Source organism: Cetorhinus maximus, chromosome 16, assembly GCF_964194155.1.
Source record: "Cetorhinus maximus chromosome 16, sCetMax3.hap1.1, whole genome shotgun sequence".
NCBI lineage: Eukaryota > Metazoa > Chordata > Chondrichthyes > Lamniformes > Cetorhinidae > Cetorhinus > Cetorhinus maximus.
The window spans coordinates 10,753,955-10,774,069 of NC_135894.1; the positions used below are offsets into that span (position 1 = coordinate 10,753,955).

The window sequence follows — 20,115 nt, forward strand, 5'->3', positions numbered from 1 at the left end:
CCACTGATCTTCTTATGGGACCTTGGTGATGTCCTGGGGCAGCCTTGACCAGCTCCCCACTGTGTACCTGCCTCCCCTCAGCTGGTCAGAAACTGGTCGCTTCTGAAATCCTCGAAATATTCCACCTACCCCAATCAACAAGATCTTAATGATCTTTCAAACAAACTTACTATGCCTCATTTTGGAGGAGAGCGAGATTTCTGTCCGATGTTCCCTTCCCCCCCACTGGTGTGACTATTACCAACGCTGGGATCAGCACCTTGAGATTAACATGCTGTCTGGCACCAGTATTTTCAGGGCACTGCTGCCTCTGTTTCTGCTGTCCGGGGGTGGGGGACATGGGCGGGGGAGCGTTGGGAGCGGGCTGGGCTCCAAAAGTTCAGCTCCAAGTATCAAATAGAATTGCATTTTGAAAGCGCCCATGGACTCTGATTCCACCACATTTTCAGGCAGTGTGTTCCAAATCTTAACAACCCTCTATGTAAAGAAATTTCTCCTCATTTCTCCCCTAGTTCTTCTGCCAATTGTTGTAGTTTAATGACTTCTGGTTACTGACCCAGTGCTAAATAGCTTCTTCAGACCTGTCCTATCAAAGTCCATCATAATTCTGAATATCTCTATTAAGTCTCCCCTTAACCTTCTCTGCACGGGGAGAATAATCCCAGATTTTCCAATCTCCCCACATAACTGAAGTCCCTCATCTCTGCGATCATCCTGGTAAACCTCCAGGGCTTTGACATCTGTCATGACTCAATGGATTGGACAGATTTCAATAAGAAACAGATAAACTTTATTGCAGAGAGCTTTTCAGTTGCTACGTGTTCAATCAGGACTCTCATCAGGAAGCCCCACCTCCTGGATTGCCTATGCTTAGGGTTCATTGGTCAAAGCCTCCCAGAACATAACTTGACCCCTGATATACAGCAGGAGAGGCTATACCTTCAGTTATTACATTTCGTCCCCCGTTAGTTTTTTTTACAATTTCTATTTACAGGGAAACATTTGAATATCCAACAACATAAACATGTATACAACTTCAGGTGATTAAAGATCAAGTGTCTGAGGTGTTCTCAGTATATGGCTAGAGCGGTGTAGCTCTACTACTTGAGGCTCCTCAACAGGATCGACAGGATCTGGAACTGCGGCATGAGACACATCATTAAAAAGTGGCAGCTCTGAGTTTGGCAACTCTGCAGAGACATCAGGCATGTCTATTCCAGGTCAATCTGTCACCTCAGGAATTGACGATTCAACGTTAATCACAGGTGGAATAGTTGGTTGTTGGAATGTTTTTTCTAGCACCAATATGATCCACGTGCTTACGAGCCATTCTATCCTCCACTTGTACTTGGAACGATAATGGACCAGTCTCTGAGACAATGGTTCCAGGAACCCAACAAGGTTCACTTCCGAAACTTTGCATGAGTTCCATGTCACCTACACTGAATGTGCAAGCTTTGCTGTGTATATTGTGGTTCAATTTTTGATTACTCTGATTCCGTTCTACCTTCCCCTCTAAATTTGGAAACACCAGGCTTAACCGTGTACGTAGGTGGCATTTTATCAACAATTCAGATGGTATTGAACCCGGAGTCGAATGTGGTATTGTTCGATAACTAAGAAGAAAGTGGGAAAGCCGAGATTCTAGAGTAGCTTCTGATAACCTTTTCATCCCAGACTTGAAAGTTTGTACAGCTCTTTCGGCTAAGCCATTCGATGAGGGATGGTAAGGGGCTGTTTTAATATGTCTGATTCCATTCAGATTCATGAATTTCTGAAACTCTGTACTGGTAAATGCTGTACAGTTATCAGAAGCGACGATTTTCGGTCGGCCATGTATGCTAAAACAGTGATGCAGCTTCTCGATACTTGCGCTTGATGTTAGCAATTTGACATTGTATACATCGATCCATTTAGAATATGCATCTACAATCAACAAAAACATGGTACCTAAGAATGGCCCTACATAATCAATATGTAGTCTAACCCAGGGTCAACCAGGCCGCTTCCACAGAAGCAGGGGAGCTGAAACAGTCAACTTCTGTTATTGCTGACAGTGGAGACAGTGCTTGACCACGCTTTCAATGTCACTGTCAATGCCTGGCCACCAGACATAGCTTCCTGCAAGCATTTTCACCTTTGATATGCCTGGATGCACACGGTGAAGCTCTGTCAAGAGTTGTTCTCTACTTTGTGTTGGGATGACCGCCCTTGATCCCCAAAACAATTCCATCTTGACAGCTTAACTCTGTCTTTCTTGCATGGAATGGTCTCAAATCTTCAGATACAGGCGAATGTGACAATCCTTGCAAAACAAAGTCTCTGACTTTCGAGAATATTGGATCTCTCTTCATCCAATTTCGAATTTGCTTCACACACACAGACAAAGAATCCAAGAAATTCAGCAATAGCACAACTTCTTATGGAACAGGAGCATGTACAATGCTATCTGGTAATGGGAGCTGACTGAGTGCGTCCGTATTTGCAATGTGTAATCCAGGACGGTGTATAAAGGTGTACTCATACATAGATAATGTCAGGCCACTGGAACTATGGGTGCTGCTCATTCTGAGAATTGGACAGGTTGGATGATGCCCAGCTTTTCTAACCGGCACAGTTCTGCATCCACCTTCTCCTTCAATGCATAGGCACAGGCCTGGCTTTAAAGAAACGTGGTGTTGCCTGAGGATCCACAAAAACCTTGGTCTGCGTGCCTTTTAACTTCCCTAATTCATCTTGAAATACCATGTTGTGTTTCCTTAGCAGTTCAGGAACTCCTCCTGTTTTTATGTTTAATATCTCAGACCAGTCAAGCTTGATCGTCTGTAACCAGTCTTGGCCTAAAAGACTGGGCCTTCTCCTGTCACCATTATCACAGGCAGCTGGGATGTCTGTTGCCTATAAGACACTGGTACTGTGACGATGCCCTTTACCTGAATAGATTCTCCAGTGTATGTCTTTAAATTAGCAGTTGTCCACTCCAAATTCGTTGGCTGTCTATCTTTGTTAAGGTATTTGAAACTGTGCTCTCGCACCACTGTAGTTGAGGCACCCGTATCCACCTCCATTATTAGTGGCTTCCCATTAACTTGGATTGTGACAGTGATAAGATTGGTTTTTACAGCGGTTACGTTATACAGGGAATAGATGTCGGTGTTGGCAACTTCAGGTTCTGCTGTATTCTTTAATTCAGTCATGTTAGTTTGCTTATTTTTTACAGGCTGTTTCCACTTTGCCCTGCATTGCCTAACTACGTGACCTTTCTTATGGCAGTTCTGCCTCCTTGAATTTACAGGTGTCCGCTCCGTTGTCAGCTCCACATCTATAACAGATTAACCTCAGAGTCGCTGCTAAAGTGTTTCTCCGAGGCTTTTTCATGTTCCTAACCACAGACATTGCATCTCCCTCAGATGCTACGTTGTATGCGTTGCAAAGCCTGTGAGTCTCTTGCAGTACTTTCCATGGTGAGGGAGATGTCTACGCCGCGCTTAAAGCCGATGTCGACCTCGGCGAGTAAGCAGCGTTGTATGGTGTCGTCCTGAACTCCACAAACGAATTGGTCCCGCAGTATATCATTCAATGTGTCCCCAAACTTGCAGTGTTCTGTCAACTGCTTAAGGCTCGCTACAAAGATTGTGATAGACTCTCCCGGGGCCCTAACTCTGGAATTAAATTTATTACCTATGGCTTTGGCTGGAAGTGCGATTTCATGACGTCCATTAATTCATTATAGGACTTAGAATTGGGCGCACTTGGGGCCATCAGGCTGTGGATGAGCTTGTATGTCTTACTGCCACTCAAGAGGATGGCCTTCTGCTTTCTCTCCGTGGTAATTTCACACACTACGAAATAAAATCCGAGGCGCTCTACATACTGGCTCCAGCCTTCCATAGTCGCATCATAAGGATCGATTCTGCCGAAGAGTGGCATGACTGCTGAGTAGCCTTTTCTTTTTTCTTAGTAATCGATGTACTCACGGTAACAGGACAAGGTGCAGCGTTGGGGCTATTTTACCCTCGTCGCCAAATGTAATGACTCGGTGGAGCGGGCAGGTTTCGAAAAGAAACAGATAAACTTTATTACAGAGAGCTTTTCAGGTGTTACACGCTCGATCAGGATTCTCGCCAGGAAGCACCCTCAAAGCCCCCCAACCCTCCCCGGATTGCCTGCACTTAGGGCTCATTGGTCGGAGCCTCCCAGAACATCACATGACCCCTGATAGACAGCAGGGAAGTCTATACCTTCAGTTACTACATCTTTCCTGAAGTGTGGTGCCCAGATTTATACACAATACTCCAGCCGAGCTAACAATTGATTTGTAAAGATTTAGCATAACTTGATTTTGTATTCAATGCCCCTATTTACAGAGTCAAGAGCAAATTCTTAACCACCTTACTAACTTACCCTGCCACCTTTAAAGATATGTGAAAATGCAGCGCCAGGTCTCACTAATCTTGCACCCCTTCAAACTAGCACCATTTGGGTTATATGGCCTCTCCATATTGTCGTACCTAAGGTGTAAGATGCAGTGCAAACCTGGCAATCTAAAAACAAATGATCAGTTCAGAATTAGCCCACTGAAATTAATTACCAATACTGAGCCCACACACGCAATGCGAGTACATGATGATGGCTCCTTGCGTATTTGGGCGTTGAATTTGTCACAGATACTCTGCTTGTTGACACAAGGGTTAATTACACTGCAAATTGAGATGACTCTATCTTTACTTACAGCCCAGTAATAATTTTCCATGTACAGATATGTTATAAAAATGGCACAAGCGGTAACCTGACCTGCCTGTAAGAATCCATTGAATTCACCCCTGACCTTTCCTCTTTAATTAAGAGGGACTAACCCTGTGAACCCTGAGGCTAATTGAATTTTAGAAGAAAGGTGAAACTTTATTTCTAATGTATTGCTGTATCCCAGAGGAGATGTACATTTTCAATAGATTAGCAATGCAACATTATGTACCAAGCAAAGGTTAGCGAAAGACAGAATATATGCATCAGGCAAAAAATGTTAATTAGTGTTTGTGGCTTGCAAGTTGCCATCATGCTTGTTTAATTGTACTGTGTGTGTTTTGTGGATAGGTAGCATTACACAAAATATCTTTCTTTTCAAAATATTAAGAATCAGATACTGCCCAGAATTTCCCTTCACCAACTTGTACTGATATAATGCCAAAATATGTGGCAATCTTGTCATTGGAAACTTATGCTGAACTCCTCTATAAATCTCATTTGCAAACACTGAAGAGCAAAAATAAGCATAAAACAAACACAAAGTCAGCTAATGATTAGCAGCCCCGAAGATGCATCTGGAGCATACACCGTTTTATCCAGCTGATGTAATGGAAATTAGTTGGATGTCATCAAACCATCATTAACGCACAATAACACTGCTGCATGGTTAAGAAAATACAATGGTGGAAGCTTTTCCCCTTTTAATGTGACTGATCCTGATGCCATAATGAAGCATTCCAAGATATATATTAAATACTGAAGTAAAAATAGAAAGCACTGGAAATACTCAGCAGATCTGGCAACATCTTAGTTGAAAGAGAAAACATAGTTTATTCCGGGTCTATGCTCTATCAGTCAGAACTGGGAAAAGTTAGAAATGTGTAAGGTTTTGAGCAAGTGAAAGGGGAGGGAAAGGGGTTAAAAAGAACAGAAATGAAGGTCTCTGATAAGGTGGAGGGCACGAGAATTTAAAGAACCAAGGGTTCATGCTGTAAGGCCAAAGGGAGTGATAATGGGACAAGTAGAGAAACAAAAGAGCTGTCTAGAAGAGGTATGTATCACAGGATTTGTGCATAAAATACAGTAGAGATCCCACAGAAAAAAGCTGAAAAATAAAAGCAAGAATAAGGGCTTGTACAAGGGCTTTTCCTGCATTGTTGAACCAAAAATTACAAGGAAATTCTGAGCCATTCTTGTACCATCACATTGAGAGTGAGAAACGAGCATTTTACAACCATCATATCAATCTCCGAAGTGAAAGTGTTGCTTTTTGCTCATTCCCAGCAGTCTGTAATTTGCATAATGAACACAGCTGAGACAGTTGGACCATTTTTAGTCCGTTCTCTGTTAATTATTTTTAATGGTGAGGGGATCATGGTAGACATTGTTGACACTGGACCTTCATATATTTGACGTAAGGAGAATTGTGATAGCTCCAGTCAAGCTCAGAAAATCAGGAATCCTGGAGGAACAGTTAGAAGATATTTTGTTCAAGCAAGGAAAGATGTGGGAGACATGGCGCATCCCTTATTTTATAACATTATGCAAAGATGTTTTGATTAAAATAAGTGAATTTGATTATGATTTTTGCTCTGTATGTTTAGTCATTGTGGAATAAACTAGCTCAGTCTTTGAAGAGATTGAAAAAATACAGGTTGTAAAAGATATGCCTATCTGTCTCGGGTCATAAGGGGTGTTATTATTATCTCACATACCTCATGTTATTGTGAAAACAGGTAGAAGGATGAATGAGTCAGCTCCCCCATGCGTAAGATACTCAGGCCACTTGAAGGTGAGACACTGAACCCAAACAGTATCTATGGTAAATCTGAACTTGTAATGCTCCTATTTATAAAACACCATCTTCAGTTCTTTATTAATGGCTTGTCTACCTATACTTGTACTGTCAGAGAACTATGTATTTGAACCCTGAGGTAACTCAGATATCATCAGCATCTATTCATTGACTGGATACTTCCATTTCTTGTTATTCTTTCCAGAATGTATTAACTCAGACTTATCCACCTTATAATGAAAAGAAAAATTCTACAGAAGGTGGAGCTAATTGGAAAACTTCAGCATGAGACCCAGCACGAGCAAGCTGGGACAAATGGCTTTCTGCTCTGGATGAGTCTATGATATTAGAAGGCAGTATATTCAATCTGTCTAGATATTAACCAAGAAATCTGCATACTAACTATATCACTTGATTTCAAGGATGGAATTGATGAAGACTGGAGACTGTGGGCGGGATTTTCTGGTCCCGCCTGCGGCTGGGATTTTCCAGTGCCACTGAAAGTCAATGGACTTTTGGCTGGCTCTCCAAATCTTCTATTCCAGCCTGCAACACCCGGCCTGTGAGGTAAAACATTCCTAAAGCTTTTTACACATAGCCTTGAATTCAGGAATAAAAGATGACTCCAACATGTTTTCAACAATGTCAGGACCACATAAGCTGTGTGATCAAAGAAGAACAGTCTTGTTCTCTTTTACTTGTCTTCTGCTAATTCTTCCTTTCTGCATTTCTTTTTCCTTCTTGACCACCAAACTGCTGTGGGGTTTGTAAGTTTATTTGTTCTTACTTATGGTTTTTCTGGAAAGTAAGTGAAAATAAGAGATGTTTATGGAGACAAGACCATCCCAGTATGCAAAGTTCTAGTGTAAATCTTCTCCCCCTACAGTTTTAATAGACAGCTTTGGTATAGACCGGCTTCCAGAGTCACTTCTTGTATTCTTTTGCTGCCCAGCTGGACAATTGTCAGGAATCTTCAGACAGCTACGAATCTCCAAAGAATGTTTACAAGTCATTTTCTAAGCTTCATGCAATGTCACTGAGCACAAATGTATGCCACAAATTAACACTGGTCAGTTTGATGTGAGGAAAACTTGCAAAAGGGAATGGACACAATAATTATTGCATTTAGTTTTGTCTGCTCATTCTACTAACCTACCCGTTTTTAGAGGCAGTAGCTGTGGTTCTTATCTTTCCATCCTGTGCTTGGTATTTTCCACCTGTCTGCATTATATTTCAACTGCCTTGATCTGTTACATTTGTATTTTATACAATTGACTCTGTTATTACTGAGCTACCTCCTCCAACTGGCCTCTTTGGTACCATTAGTATTTTTCTTATTCATTCATGGGAGGAGGGCATTGCTGGCTAGTCCAGCATTTATTGCCCACCCCTAATTTCCCTTCAGAAGACGGTGGTGGGCTGCCTTCTTGAACTGCTGCAGCCTATGAGGCGTAGGTACACCCACAGTGCTGTTAGGAAGGGAGTTCCAGGATTTTGACCCAGCAACAGTGAAGGAACGGGCGATATATTTCCAAGGATGGTGAGTGACTTGGAGGGGAACTCCCACGTTGTGGTGTTCCCATCTACCTGCTGCCCTTGTCCTTCTAGATGGTAGTGGTCATGGATTTGGAAGATGCTGTCAAAGGAGGCATGCTGAGTTCTTGCAGTCTATCTTGTAAATGGTACACATTGCTGGCACTGTACATTGGTGGTGGAGGGAGTGAATGTTTGTGGATGGGCTGCCAATCAAAAAGGCTGTTTTGTCCTGGACGGTGTCAAACTCGTTGAGTGTTGTTGGAGTTGCACTCATCCAGGCAAATGGGTAGTGTTCCATCACAATCTTGACCTGTGCCTTGTAGATGGCGGACAGGCTTTGGGGAGTCAGGAGGTGAGTTCCTCACTACAGAACTTCTAGCCTCGGACCTGCTCCTGTAGCCACCATATTTATATGGCTAGCCCAGTTCAGTTCCTGGTCAATGGTATCTCCCAAGATGATGATAGTTGGGGGTTCAGTGATGGTAATGCCATTGAATGTCAAGAGGCAATGGTTAGATTCTCTCTTGTTGGAGATGGTCATTGCCTGGCACTTGTGTGGTGCGAATGTTACTTGCCACTTGTCTGCCCAAGCCTAGATATTGCATTTGTACGTGGACCGCTTCAGTATTTGAAGAGTCGTGAATGGTGCTGAACATTGTGCAATTCACAGCGAACATCCCCACCTCTGACCTTATGTTGGAAGGATACTCCTACCGATACTGTCATGGGCAGATGCATCTGCAGCAGGCAGGTTGGTGAGGATGAGATCAACTAGATTTTTCCCTCTTGTTAGTTCCTTCACCACCTGCTGCAGACCCAGTCTAGCAGCTATGTCATTTAGGACTTGGCCAGCTCGGTCAGTAGTGGTGCTACCAAGCCAATCTTGGTGATGGACATTGAAGTCCCCCACCCAGAGTACACTCAGCGCTCTTGCCGCCCTCAGTGCTTCCTGAGGTGTTCAACACAGAGGAGTGCTGATTCATCTGCTGAGTGGGGCCAGTACATTGTAATCAGCATGAGGTTTCCTTGCCCATGTTTGAGCTGATGTGATGAGACTTCATGGAGTCTGGAGTCGATATTGAGGATTCCCAGGGCATCTCCCTCCTGACTGTATACCACTGTACCACCACCTCTGGTGGGTCTGTCCTGCCAGTGGGACAAACATACCCAGGGATGGTGATAGTGGTGTCTGGAACATGATCTGTAAGGTATGATTCCATCACTATGACTATATCAGGCTGTCACTTGACTAATCTGTGGGACAGGTCTCCCAATTTTGACACAAGCCACAAGATGTTAGTAAGGAGGACTTTGCAATGTCAACAGGGCTGAGTTTGCCATTGTCATTTCCGGTACCTAGGTCAATGCTGGGTGGTCCGTCTGGTTTCATTCCTTTTTATTGACTTTTTAGCAGTTTGATACAAAATGTGACAATTTTGCATTGAGTTTCTGAATCTGGGTCATTTACAGAAAAAGCATTAGTGGATTCAGACACTGAGCCCACCACGATGTAACTCATCTAATGAGCCCTCATTTTCCCCTCTCTTTATTTCCAGTATTGGCATCTCAATCACCATAATTTGAGTTTGAGTAATGGTCTTTCTTGTGTGACTTTGTCAAATGCCTTTTGAAAGTCGAGATACACTGGAATTGAAGTTCAACTTTGGTGAGCTTGCAAAATGAACAGTGGTTGGTCGGCCGCCTGTTGTACATCCCCATTATATTCACCTTTCCACTGAACTCAGCCAACCTACAAATGCTGAGGTCCCTAGGCTAAGATGCTCCTGTGCTGTTAGGGGGCTTCTCAGTTGAATGAGCAGAAGTGGTTGCTGAGGATAGCCCCTTTATTCCATGTCCTAACCCAGACCCTCTGAATTTCTGACCCTGCCTTACTCTGTGTTCTTCAATTTTCACCCCCCCATGGGGTGACTGAACCTGCAGCTGTCACCACCCAGCTGAACGTTTTGTTGTATAATCTCGGCCTTCCTACATGCTTCCCTACCTTCAAAAACTGTATCAAAACCTAGGTCTTTGACTGCTCTACCTGCTAGCTACACTTGTTCAGCATGCATTCCCCGCCCTTTGTAAAGTGCCTTAGAAAATCTTGCTATTGTTAAAGGCCGTCACTTGGTGCCAGTTGTTGTTGATGGCAGGCCTGGGAATTTCTACTGAAGAATGAGCTAAAGTAGATTGAATGCTCTCTCTCTCTCTCTCTCTCTCATCTATATTTAGCTTTATGATTTTTATTACATCACTGGTGAGAACTATTTGAATGATGGCACATCCGAAGTGTACCTGCAAAGACTTCTCACAGATTACATTTCCCTTTGGGTTGAACATGTAGCCAGACCTCATAAGGAAAGAAATAAATCCTGATGAATTTATGCCACCTGGCCCTTTGGTAACATAGCTTTACTCAAATCACTGTTTTGTGTTTTATATTGTTTGAGACGTAAAATAACCTACTCATACTTACAACATTACACTATTCCTAAAGAAACAAAGAAAATAGGAATAGGAGTAGGTCATTTGGCCCTTCGAGCCTGCTCCTCTATTCAATATGATCATGGCTGATCCTCTATCTGAACGCCATACTCCCACACTCTTCCCAGATCTCTTCACACCTATAGAGTCCAGAAATCTATCTATTTCCTTATTAAATGTATTCAGTGACTTGGCCTCCAACGTCTTCTATGGTAGAGAATTCCATGGGTTCACCACCCTCTGAGTGAAGAAGTTTCTCCTCATCTCAGCCCTAAATGGCCTATCCCATATCCTGAGACTGTGACCCCTTGTTCTGGACACCCCACCCCCACCCACCACACCTCACCAGCCAGAGGAAACATCATCTCTGCTTTCAGCCTGTCCGGCCCTGTCAGAATTTTATACGTTTCAATGAGATCCCCTCTCATTCTTCGAAACTCCAGTGAACACAGGCCTATTCGGCCTAATCTCTCCTCACACGACAATCCTGCCATCCCAAGAATCAGTCTGGTGAACCTTTGTTGCGCTCCCTCTATGGCCAGTTTATCCTTAGGTAAGGAGACCAAATACTCCAGGTGTGTTCTCACCAAGGCCCTGTACAGTTGCAGTAAGACATCCTTGCTCCTGTACTCAAGTCCTCTCGCAACATACCATTTGCCTTCTTAACTTCTTGCTGCACCTGCATGCTTGCTTTCAGTGACTGGTGTGAGCATCACATCGATTCATAGATAGGGGAAATTTGCTGCAGGAAAAGGAAAAGTCTTGTTAGTAGAGACCTTTCCTTTCGGCAACTGGTTTAAATGGGGGATCTAAAAGAGCTCACCACTGTGATCAGTGCAGGACACTTCTGTACAGAACAAGTGTGACCCCCAAGCCTCCCGTCATCTGTCATTTTAATTCTCCACCTTGCTCCTACTCTGACCTCCCTGTCCTCGGCCTCCTGCAGTGTTCCAGTGCAGCTCAGAGTAAACTTGGGTTGCAGCACCTCACCTTTTGACAGGGCGCTTTATGGGTAGAATAACACAGGGGTGGGGGACAAGCAGCACATCCCCCTGGAAACCATTCTCCATGCTGACCCGCCCCCACAGCCATAACGCGCTGCGGGGCTGATTATCGAGGGCTGAGTGGGCCTTCCGACCCTCATTAGGGAGGAAGCCTCGCCCTCTGGAGCTGCCGGCCAATCTGATTGGCTGGCAGCTCCAACAGTCCTGGTAGTGCCAAGAAGGCAGCTGCCGGGATCACAGGAAAAGAGGAAGATCAAGGCCTTGGATCCCCGGGCCAGGTAATCGGGGGTCTTGGGCCAGGACTGTTTGAGTAATTTCGGTAGAGGGGTGGGATGAGTAGGAAGGAGGGGGAGTTTCGACCTGTGGGGAAGCCCCCTGATCGGCCAAGGGCAACTCCCGAAGAGGGGGCTTTCCGCCCTTTAAACATTTAAGTTCAAAAAATGGGCTTCCTGCCCCCACCCCCTGCCCACGCCAAATGTTTTTTTATGGTGTGGGCAATGTATTATCCGGGTCAATTGGCTTGATATTGGCCTAATTGACCCTTAATTATTGATTTTGGTGTCCACCCATCCTCTGTACTATGGGAGAGAGCTGGGGTGTGGGTGGGAAGGTGGTGGGATGGTGCCTGCCCCTCCCCCAGCCAACCCACGGGAAATACACCTGCTGACAGGTAAAATCCAACCCTATAGCTTTCCAGACCCAAAGGTGAGCTCAGCAATTTTAGATTGTAACCGCTGCCCCCATGTTGTTTCCTTTTTGTTTGCCGGTTTTGACCTATCTCCCTTGTGCCTCTTTTTTCAGCTTTTGGACACTAGCTGTTCATGATTCCATTATTCACACCTTCTCGAGACACACCTTTTCTTTCCTTACTTGTCCCATCACCACTCACTTTGGCCTTGCACCATTAACCCTTTGGTTATATAATTTCTTTACCCCACAACAGGCCTCCTCTTTTATACCCTATGCTTCCTCTCCCCCCACTGCCACCACCTCACTCTTTGCTTGTTTCAAACCTATTACATTACTGACTTTTCCCAATTCTGATGGAAGGTCATCGATCTGAAACATTAACCCTCTTCCTCTTTCCATAGGTGCTGCCGGACGTCTTGAGTAATTCCAGTATCGTATGTTTACATTTCAGATTTTCAGCGGCTGAAGCATTTTGCTTTTATGTTGCCATCGTAATCAGTCTCTGTTTTATTGCATTTTTTTTACATTCATTCTTGGGATGTGGGCATCGCTGACAAGGCCAGCATTTCTTGCCCGTCCCTGATTACCATTAAATATAACTGAGTTCCTTACTAGGCTATATCAGAGAGCAGTTAAAAATCAACCACTTTGCTGAGTGTCTGGACTCACACATAAGGCCAGAACAGGTAAGGAGAGCAGATTTCCTTCTGTAGTGAACCAGATGGGCTTTTCGGACAATCCGATAGTTTCATGATCGCTATTTCTGATACTAGCTTTTTATTCCAGATTTATATAATTTTTATGTCTTGGGTAAATGAGTTCGTTGGCCAACTGAACTCTAACTGCACACTTTGCTATGAACTCATCAATTGCTGCTTGCAATCAATAACAGGGAGAGACTGATGTAAGAGTAAATAGTGATGGTTTATTGAGACATAGGGCAGAGTGCCAGATCATATGTGCTCACTCAGAAACCTCCAGTTCCCAGTTGCCCGCACTGTACTGTGCTTCGTCGGTGCTGTTACATGATCAGTACACTTGCATTCTCTTAAAGGGACAGGGTACCTCACTTTACCACATCTCTTCCCCTTTACTTAAAAGTACAGGTAACAAGCTTAAAACACATTAACTATTTACACAACAACTATTTACAGGTCAAGTCTCTCAGGAGGCCCTTCTGTGACAGGTTGAGCTTTGTAGCCCAACAACCTCGGCTGGTGTTTCGGAGACCTCCTTTTCAGGTCACTGCCCACCAGGTCCCTCAGTGGAAATTGGCAGGTTTGTCTTGCCGACCCCCTTGGGTGTCACAGGCCCCACTGGTGCTTCCAAATCATTTGACCTGTCCTCTATATGTGGCACAAACTCAAGTGTAGGTGAAGACTGCATTTCTCCTTGTGGGGCTGGTATTCTTTTGTGGAGATGATCCACATGTCATCTAATTATTTGGCCATTTACTGGTACATTATAGGAGAGGGGTCCAGTTAATGCATTCCCCTCGCCAACAGCCAATTGGGCCCATCTCCAAAGTTCTTCACAAGGACCGCATCTCCCACAGCAAAAGTTCTTTCGTGACCATGGCCATTGTGCCTGGTCTCCTGAGCCCCTTGGCTTTTCTCCACCTTCCCCTCTAAATTCAGCCGGATAAGGGTCAGGCAGATGTGGAGACGCCTATTCATTAGTAGTTCTGCAGAGGCAATGCTGGTCGCCGTGTGTGGCGTGGTCCAGTATGCGAACAAGAACCGGGACAATCTCATGCCGATGGAATCCCCTCCCATCTTTTTCATCCCGGATTTAATGGTTTGGACTGCCCGCTCAGCCATGCCGTTCGATGCTGGGTGGTAGGGTGAGGTTTTGATATGGGTAATGCCGTTAAGGCCGTGAACCTATGGAACTCACCATGGAAATGATGACCATGGAGATATTGATGAAACTTCCAGATGTGGAACGCAATAGATAAGTCCTCCTTTTCAATTTGGAAACATCGTCACTCTGCGACACTGAGTGTGCGAGATGTATAGCCAGTGGGTCATTCGGAACCATCCGCCATCTGATGTGAAACGACAGCCCCTATTCCATAAGGGGATGCATCACATATTAAAATTCATTCCTTCTTGGGTCAAAGTGGATCAACAAGGCCGACAATCTTAACAATCGCTTCACTTTCAGGAAGGCATCCTGGTGTGGGACTTACCAACTCCATTTCTGTTTCCTCAAGCGGGCCGTAAAATGGGGCCAGCACAGACCAGAGATTTGGGAGGAATCAGCTGTTGTAGTTTACCATGCCTAAGACGGCCTTAAGCTCTGTGGTATTTCTCAGGGCAAGTGCCTCGCAAATGGCCTGGACTTTTTCATCCACAGGATGCAGGCCCTGAGCATCAACCTTGTGGCCCAAGTAAACTGCCTCCTTAGCTTGGAATAGACACCTCTCTCGTTTTAAACGTACCCCTGCTTGTGCAAAGCGTTTGAGCACCTCTTCCAGATTTGCTAAGTGTTCATCGGTCAGTCCCATGATCAACATGTCATCCAAGTAAACGATAACATGGGACAATCCTTGGAGCAGGTTTTCCATCATTCTTTGGAAAATAGCACACACTGAGGAGACCCCAAAGGGTAGACGTGTGTATTGATGCAATCCTCCGTGTGTATTAATGGTGACGAATTCCCTGGAGTCCTTTTCCAACTCTACCTGCTGGTAGGCGTGGCTCGTGTCTAATTTTGAATATGTGGTGCCACCTGCCAATATCGAATACAATTCTTCAATCTTGGCTATCGGCTGTCTATTAAGTTTGGCCACCTTATTGGCAGTTAGCTTATAGTCAGCACATAAACGCACGCATTAGTCCGGCTTCAGTACAGGTATGACGGGTGTTGCCCACTCAGAAAATTGCACTGGTTATAGGATGCCCAATTTTACCAGTCTGTCCCGTTCACTTTCAGCTTTGTCCCATAGAGCATAAGGGACTGGTCTGGCTTTTATAAACCTAGGGTTTGCGTTTGGGTCAACATGGATCCTGGCCTGTGGCCCTCGAATCCTTCCTAACACGTTGTTGAAAACAGAACCAGACTTTTGCAACAATTCTTGTAAGTCTTGCTTGTAATTTGAAGAATTTCGGCCCATTTCAATTTAATCTTTTCGAGCCAGTTGTGGCCCATTAAGCTGGGGCCCTTTACCACAATAATGAACTGTTTTTAAATTCACCAGTTGCTGTGGTGGGATTGAACTCGTTATTATTAGTCCAGCCCTAGAGAATAATATCACTAATTAACTGCAATGAAACCCTGCCTTAGTAGTTTGTATAAAACAAATCATCATTGTTCTTAATCATTTAATGTTGAATATAACAAAGAAAAATGTAACTTCCTTGTGTGGAAGGAAGGCATTGGGCAAGGGGAAGTTTTGACTCAGGAAGCAGCAGGCAAAGGGGTGTGTGTGTGGGATGGGGGTTGGGGGGGGATGGGGCGTGATGTCAGCGATACTAGTAGACCATGCAGGGAAAGAGGACAAGATTGCTGAATTTATTTTAAAATTAGAATGGCAACTTCCTCTTTGGCACCTACACCAAACTCTTCTCAGATATCTAGCCTCACTGGGGGTGGCTAGCTCATTTGCATGGATCTTAAAGACCTCATGAGCCTGCCATGCAGCTACTGTGCATCATATTGCCAGAGTCATGCCACTTCTGTACCTTATTTCTGGGCAGTGAGCAGCGTCAGCCATTACCTAACTGTCCTTATTTGATATACTGCGAGCTGACATAGGAGAAACAAACTGGTGACACATGTAGTGTAACAAGAATCCTCAGGAGGTTTCACAAAGGAATGAGACCTTTATTTTCCACAATTGGAATTCAGTTGGGTTAAATAGATGGAAGGTGTTCGCCTGCCCGTAGCCGTTATGGGAATCCTGCGGTAGCAGCGTGAGTTAATGGCTCAGATCTTCTGTCCTCCAGAGGGTTGTACCCCGGATGATCCGCTGGGGTACCCCTCGGAGGTTCCCAGGCAAGGACCGCGTGGGAATTGCCGGCAAAGTTTCAACTTCTGATGGGCAATTATCCTGCAGTGGGAACCGTCTGCAATCCCGCTTTAAACTGGAGACTCTGGATGGTTCCAACTCTCTTAGCAGAATAGTTACCCAGGAACAATTAGAACGATTAAAGCCACTTCGAACCCCTGGGGTGAATATTTATGACGGTGGGATTTTACATGGGACTGAATCTTCCGTGGACTGGCATTTACCATCGGATTGTCACTCCGCTCCTTTTCACTTACCTTAGCCTGGAGCTGCACATTTCTCGCCCGGACTTCCTTCCCGGGACTGCTGAGGAATATGCAGGATAGCTGCTCCGAGAATCCTTCGCTCCGGGACTCCTCGCCGTGACAGGGATGTAAAATTCTGGCCCTGGATAACTTACCTGCTGACCACTCCTCCCCCGTACCCCGACTGCCCTCCCCACCCCAGACCCCCAACTATCCCTCCACCACCACCCTCCCGACCACTGACCGTCAACTATCCTCCCGACCAACCCCCCCTCCCCAACCCATCCTACCCACGGACCTTACCCTCAAAGCAGCTGGGACGTTTGAGCTTAGCGGTTTACGGCATCTAGTGCTGTAAAAAAAAGGGGGGCGTGATTTCACTTCCCTCTACAATCCTGCACTGCACTGAAAGATTCCCGGAGCAGCTATCCTCAGCAAGCCCGGGTCGGAAGTCCGGGTGGGAAATCCGATGGTGAATGCCAGCCTGTGGAAGGTTCGGTCCCAGGTTTGCAGGGCCTGATTGGTGGCCTGGCTGAAAGCCAAACAGCTCATGTTTTATCTCTGATTGCGCAACAGATGAACAGACACAACTGGCCTCAAATCCGAAGGTGTTGAGCAACAGAGCGGGATTGCTTAAGTTCATGGCACAAGCTGAGAGGATATGTTGGCCGTGAGCTAGGCAATGTTATTGATAAAAGGCGTGAAGGTGAAGGTGATATGTAACTTTTTTTTTTAGTTGTGATGCAGCTGCAAATAAGAACTTTCCCAGCTCCGTTCCAGGAGCGGCACCCAGCCCCTGTAACCTTCTAATCTTTGGTTTTACTCAAGGTACAAGCAGAGCTGTGTTGGTAAATGGCTGTTCCTTCCTCCCTGTTGGCTAATAGCCCCACAACAAGCACTGTTTTACTGTTTAGCTGCATTCAGATGGGGTTTTCATTTTTTAACGTTTTCACAAATTTGTCCCGTTGACTGTGACAATGCATATTTTTTTGGAATGTTGTTTTCACAAATAACATAATCCCCATCCCGGAAAAATGGTTCTAAAATATAGCACAGTTCAGGAATTGCAAGGTTTCATCTTCTACATTCTGTTGTAAAATTGTGTTGCAGCATAACTGGAGCGGTTTGAGGGGGAGGAAAGGCCTTTTTATCTGACAGACTGGGCCTTTGAGAAGTGGGCTAAACACGCTGCTGAATTTATATTGTTATCAGAGCACGTGTTCTGGGGGCAGTGTGGAGTTTCCACATGTGCAGTTTAGCCACTCTCACATGTGCTTTGTTTACTTTGTGGCATGACCAAGAGTAGAGGCAGCGGCGCACTGAGCATCCTGGACTTTCTTCAACATTATGAGTGTACGTAAGAGGGACATAATGTCACATTGCTGCTGGTGCTGCACTTTCGTGCCGAGAGTACTCAATTTTAACTTCGGGGTTGTACTTTATTGCCAAATGTTGTCCTCTGCAAATGCCTTCATTCCTTCCCATACACTGCATTTTATGTTAAATCACCAAAAGGTGGCTTTCATATTAATTTTGGCTCCATCCACTGCCTCCATTGGTTTAACCTCTACCCTGTGCTCTCTGCACTGGTTTGACTTGATCAGCTTCCTGCTTATCCTTGACCAGACTGACCAATGCAGAGTTATTCCTGGCCTGTCTTGATTCACACAGAGTGACTCCCAATCCAGCCCAGCCAAAGGATTTGGCTTAATTGTTTCTGCTAGAACCTCTTGCAGTCTCTCTCACCCTGTCTCAAGTCTTTTTGTCTCAATTTTTCTTGTTTAAAAGAGCTAGAATATGATTCCATGGGTTGCCAGCACCCCTATGGTATCTAGCTCAAGTGGCTATTCTCCTGTGTGAGGCTACCTTGTGTGCATCTTAATTGCAAGTGGCATCACAAATGATCCTGTCCTTACATCATGGCCTCCTACCTAAAGGTTCCATCAGAAGTCACTGAGTAGCAATCAGGCTGATTACGCATTCTCAACACCACTCTTGCTGAGGTCAACAGAACACAAACCAAACACAACAGGTATGCTAGTATTGGGATTATGCTACTGGGTTACTAATCCAGAGGCCAGGACGAATAATCCTACAAAACATGAGGTCCACTTTCAACATAGCACTTTGGGAATTTAAATTCAGTTTTTTTTCTTTAAAACAAATCTGAAACTGGTATAAAGTGACTATGAAGCTGCTATGTTGTCTTAAAAAGCCAATTAGTTCATTGATATCCTATAGGGAAAGAAGTCTGCTGTCAGTACCCATTCTGGCTGATATGTGACTCCAGTCCCACAGCAACATGATTGACTGTTATAATAAAAGCAAAATACTGCAGACACTGGAAATCTGAAACAAAACCAGAAAATGTTGGAAAAACTCAGTAGGTCTAGCAGCATCTGCGAAGAGAGAAACAGTTAACGTTTCGAGTCTGTATAACCCTTCTTCATTGGGGTCCGTATAACCCCTGAAGAAGAGTCATGCGGACTTGAAACGTTAACTGTTTATCTCTCCACAGTTGCTGCCAGACCTGCTGAGTTTTTCCAGCTTTTTCTATGATTGACTGTTAACTGCCCTGCCTAGCAAGCCACTCAGTTGTATCAAAGTAAAGAAGGCCCACCACTAAATTTCTCCAAGGATGGGCAATAAATAGCACCCTTGCCAGCAATGCCCACATCCTGAGAATTATTATATAAAGAGGAAATGGCCGGCATTAAATTTGTTGTATTGTAGTCACAGCTTAGTAGATGTTATAATGGCCATTACCAGGCAATAATGGTGGACTGCAGCGTGCGTTCATTAAACTGTGACCATGCTCTTGTTTTACAGACATTGCTGTGGTGGACATGAGTGATGTTTTCAGGCAGCCAACGCTCTCTTATCATCTAGGTATACGGGAAAGTTTTGGCATGGAAAACAATGTCATTCTCTACCACAATACCGACCTGGAAACTGCTCAGTCGCTCAAGGTTACTCACTTTCATATTGACTCTCCTATTTTCTGACATGTTTTAATTTCTGACATATATTCATTGCCAGTACATTTGGTATTGTACATCTGAACGGGTTGTTGCATTGATCTGCCATTTCAAATTAAAGCCATCCCGCGTTTTTTTTCTCCCTTTGGAATTCATTTTCAAAATGAGTTTTGTTTTTTAATAACCAGGATCCAGGCTTCAGCTGCAAAGCCCAAGATTCTATAATGTTGACCATTGCACAAAGTTTTGAAGCAAACACTATAACCGAGAAGTTTAACTCCTTGCTGATAGCATAACTACACTGAACTGATACATCAACTGACAGCTCAGGCTGAATCCTACATTCTAAATGTGCAATTTTCTTTTATACATTATGGTATTTAGCTTCTTCCTAGACTTACAAATGTACTAAATTGACAGGCAAGAAAAAAACCACTTGAGCCTTCAAACCTGCCCTAAACCATGACGGCCATTGTTTCATAGATAAACACTCATCCCATGCCCATCCCATGTTTCCCCCACTCCACCCATTCTCATAGTCATGTAATCTCCTGGAGAGGCAAAAAGAAGTCAAGGGCCTGAAAGGGAAAAATGCTCTACAAAAGCCTTCTCCGACCCCTCCAGG

The 20,115-nt window shown here is 44.6% G+C and overlaps 1 protein-coding gene across 1 annotated transcript in view; it reads left to right on the top strand.

Moving 5' to 3' along the window:
• map3k15 (mitogen-activated protein kinase kinase kinase 15) overlaps window positions 1-20,115 on the top strand; it is a 176,062-nt gene that overhangs the window by 22,469 nt on the left and 133,478 nt on the right. The window contains exon 2 of the mRNA XM_078559367.1: window positions 19,342-19,481. Within this exon, the coding sequence (XP_078415493.1) occupies window positions 19,342-19,481 (140 nt within the window). The remainder of the gene's footprint in view (window positions 1-19,341; window positions 19,482-20,115) is intronic.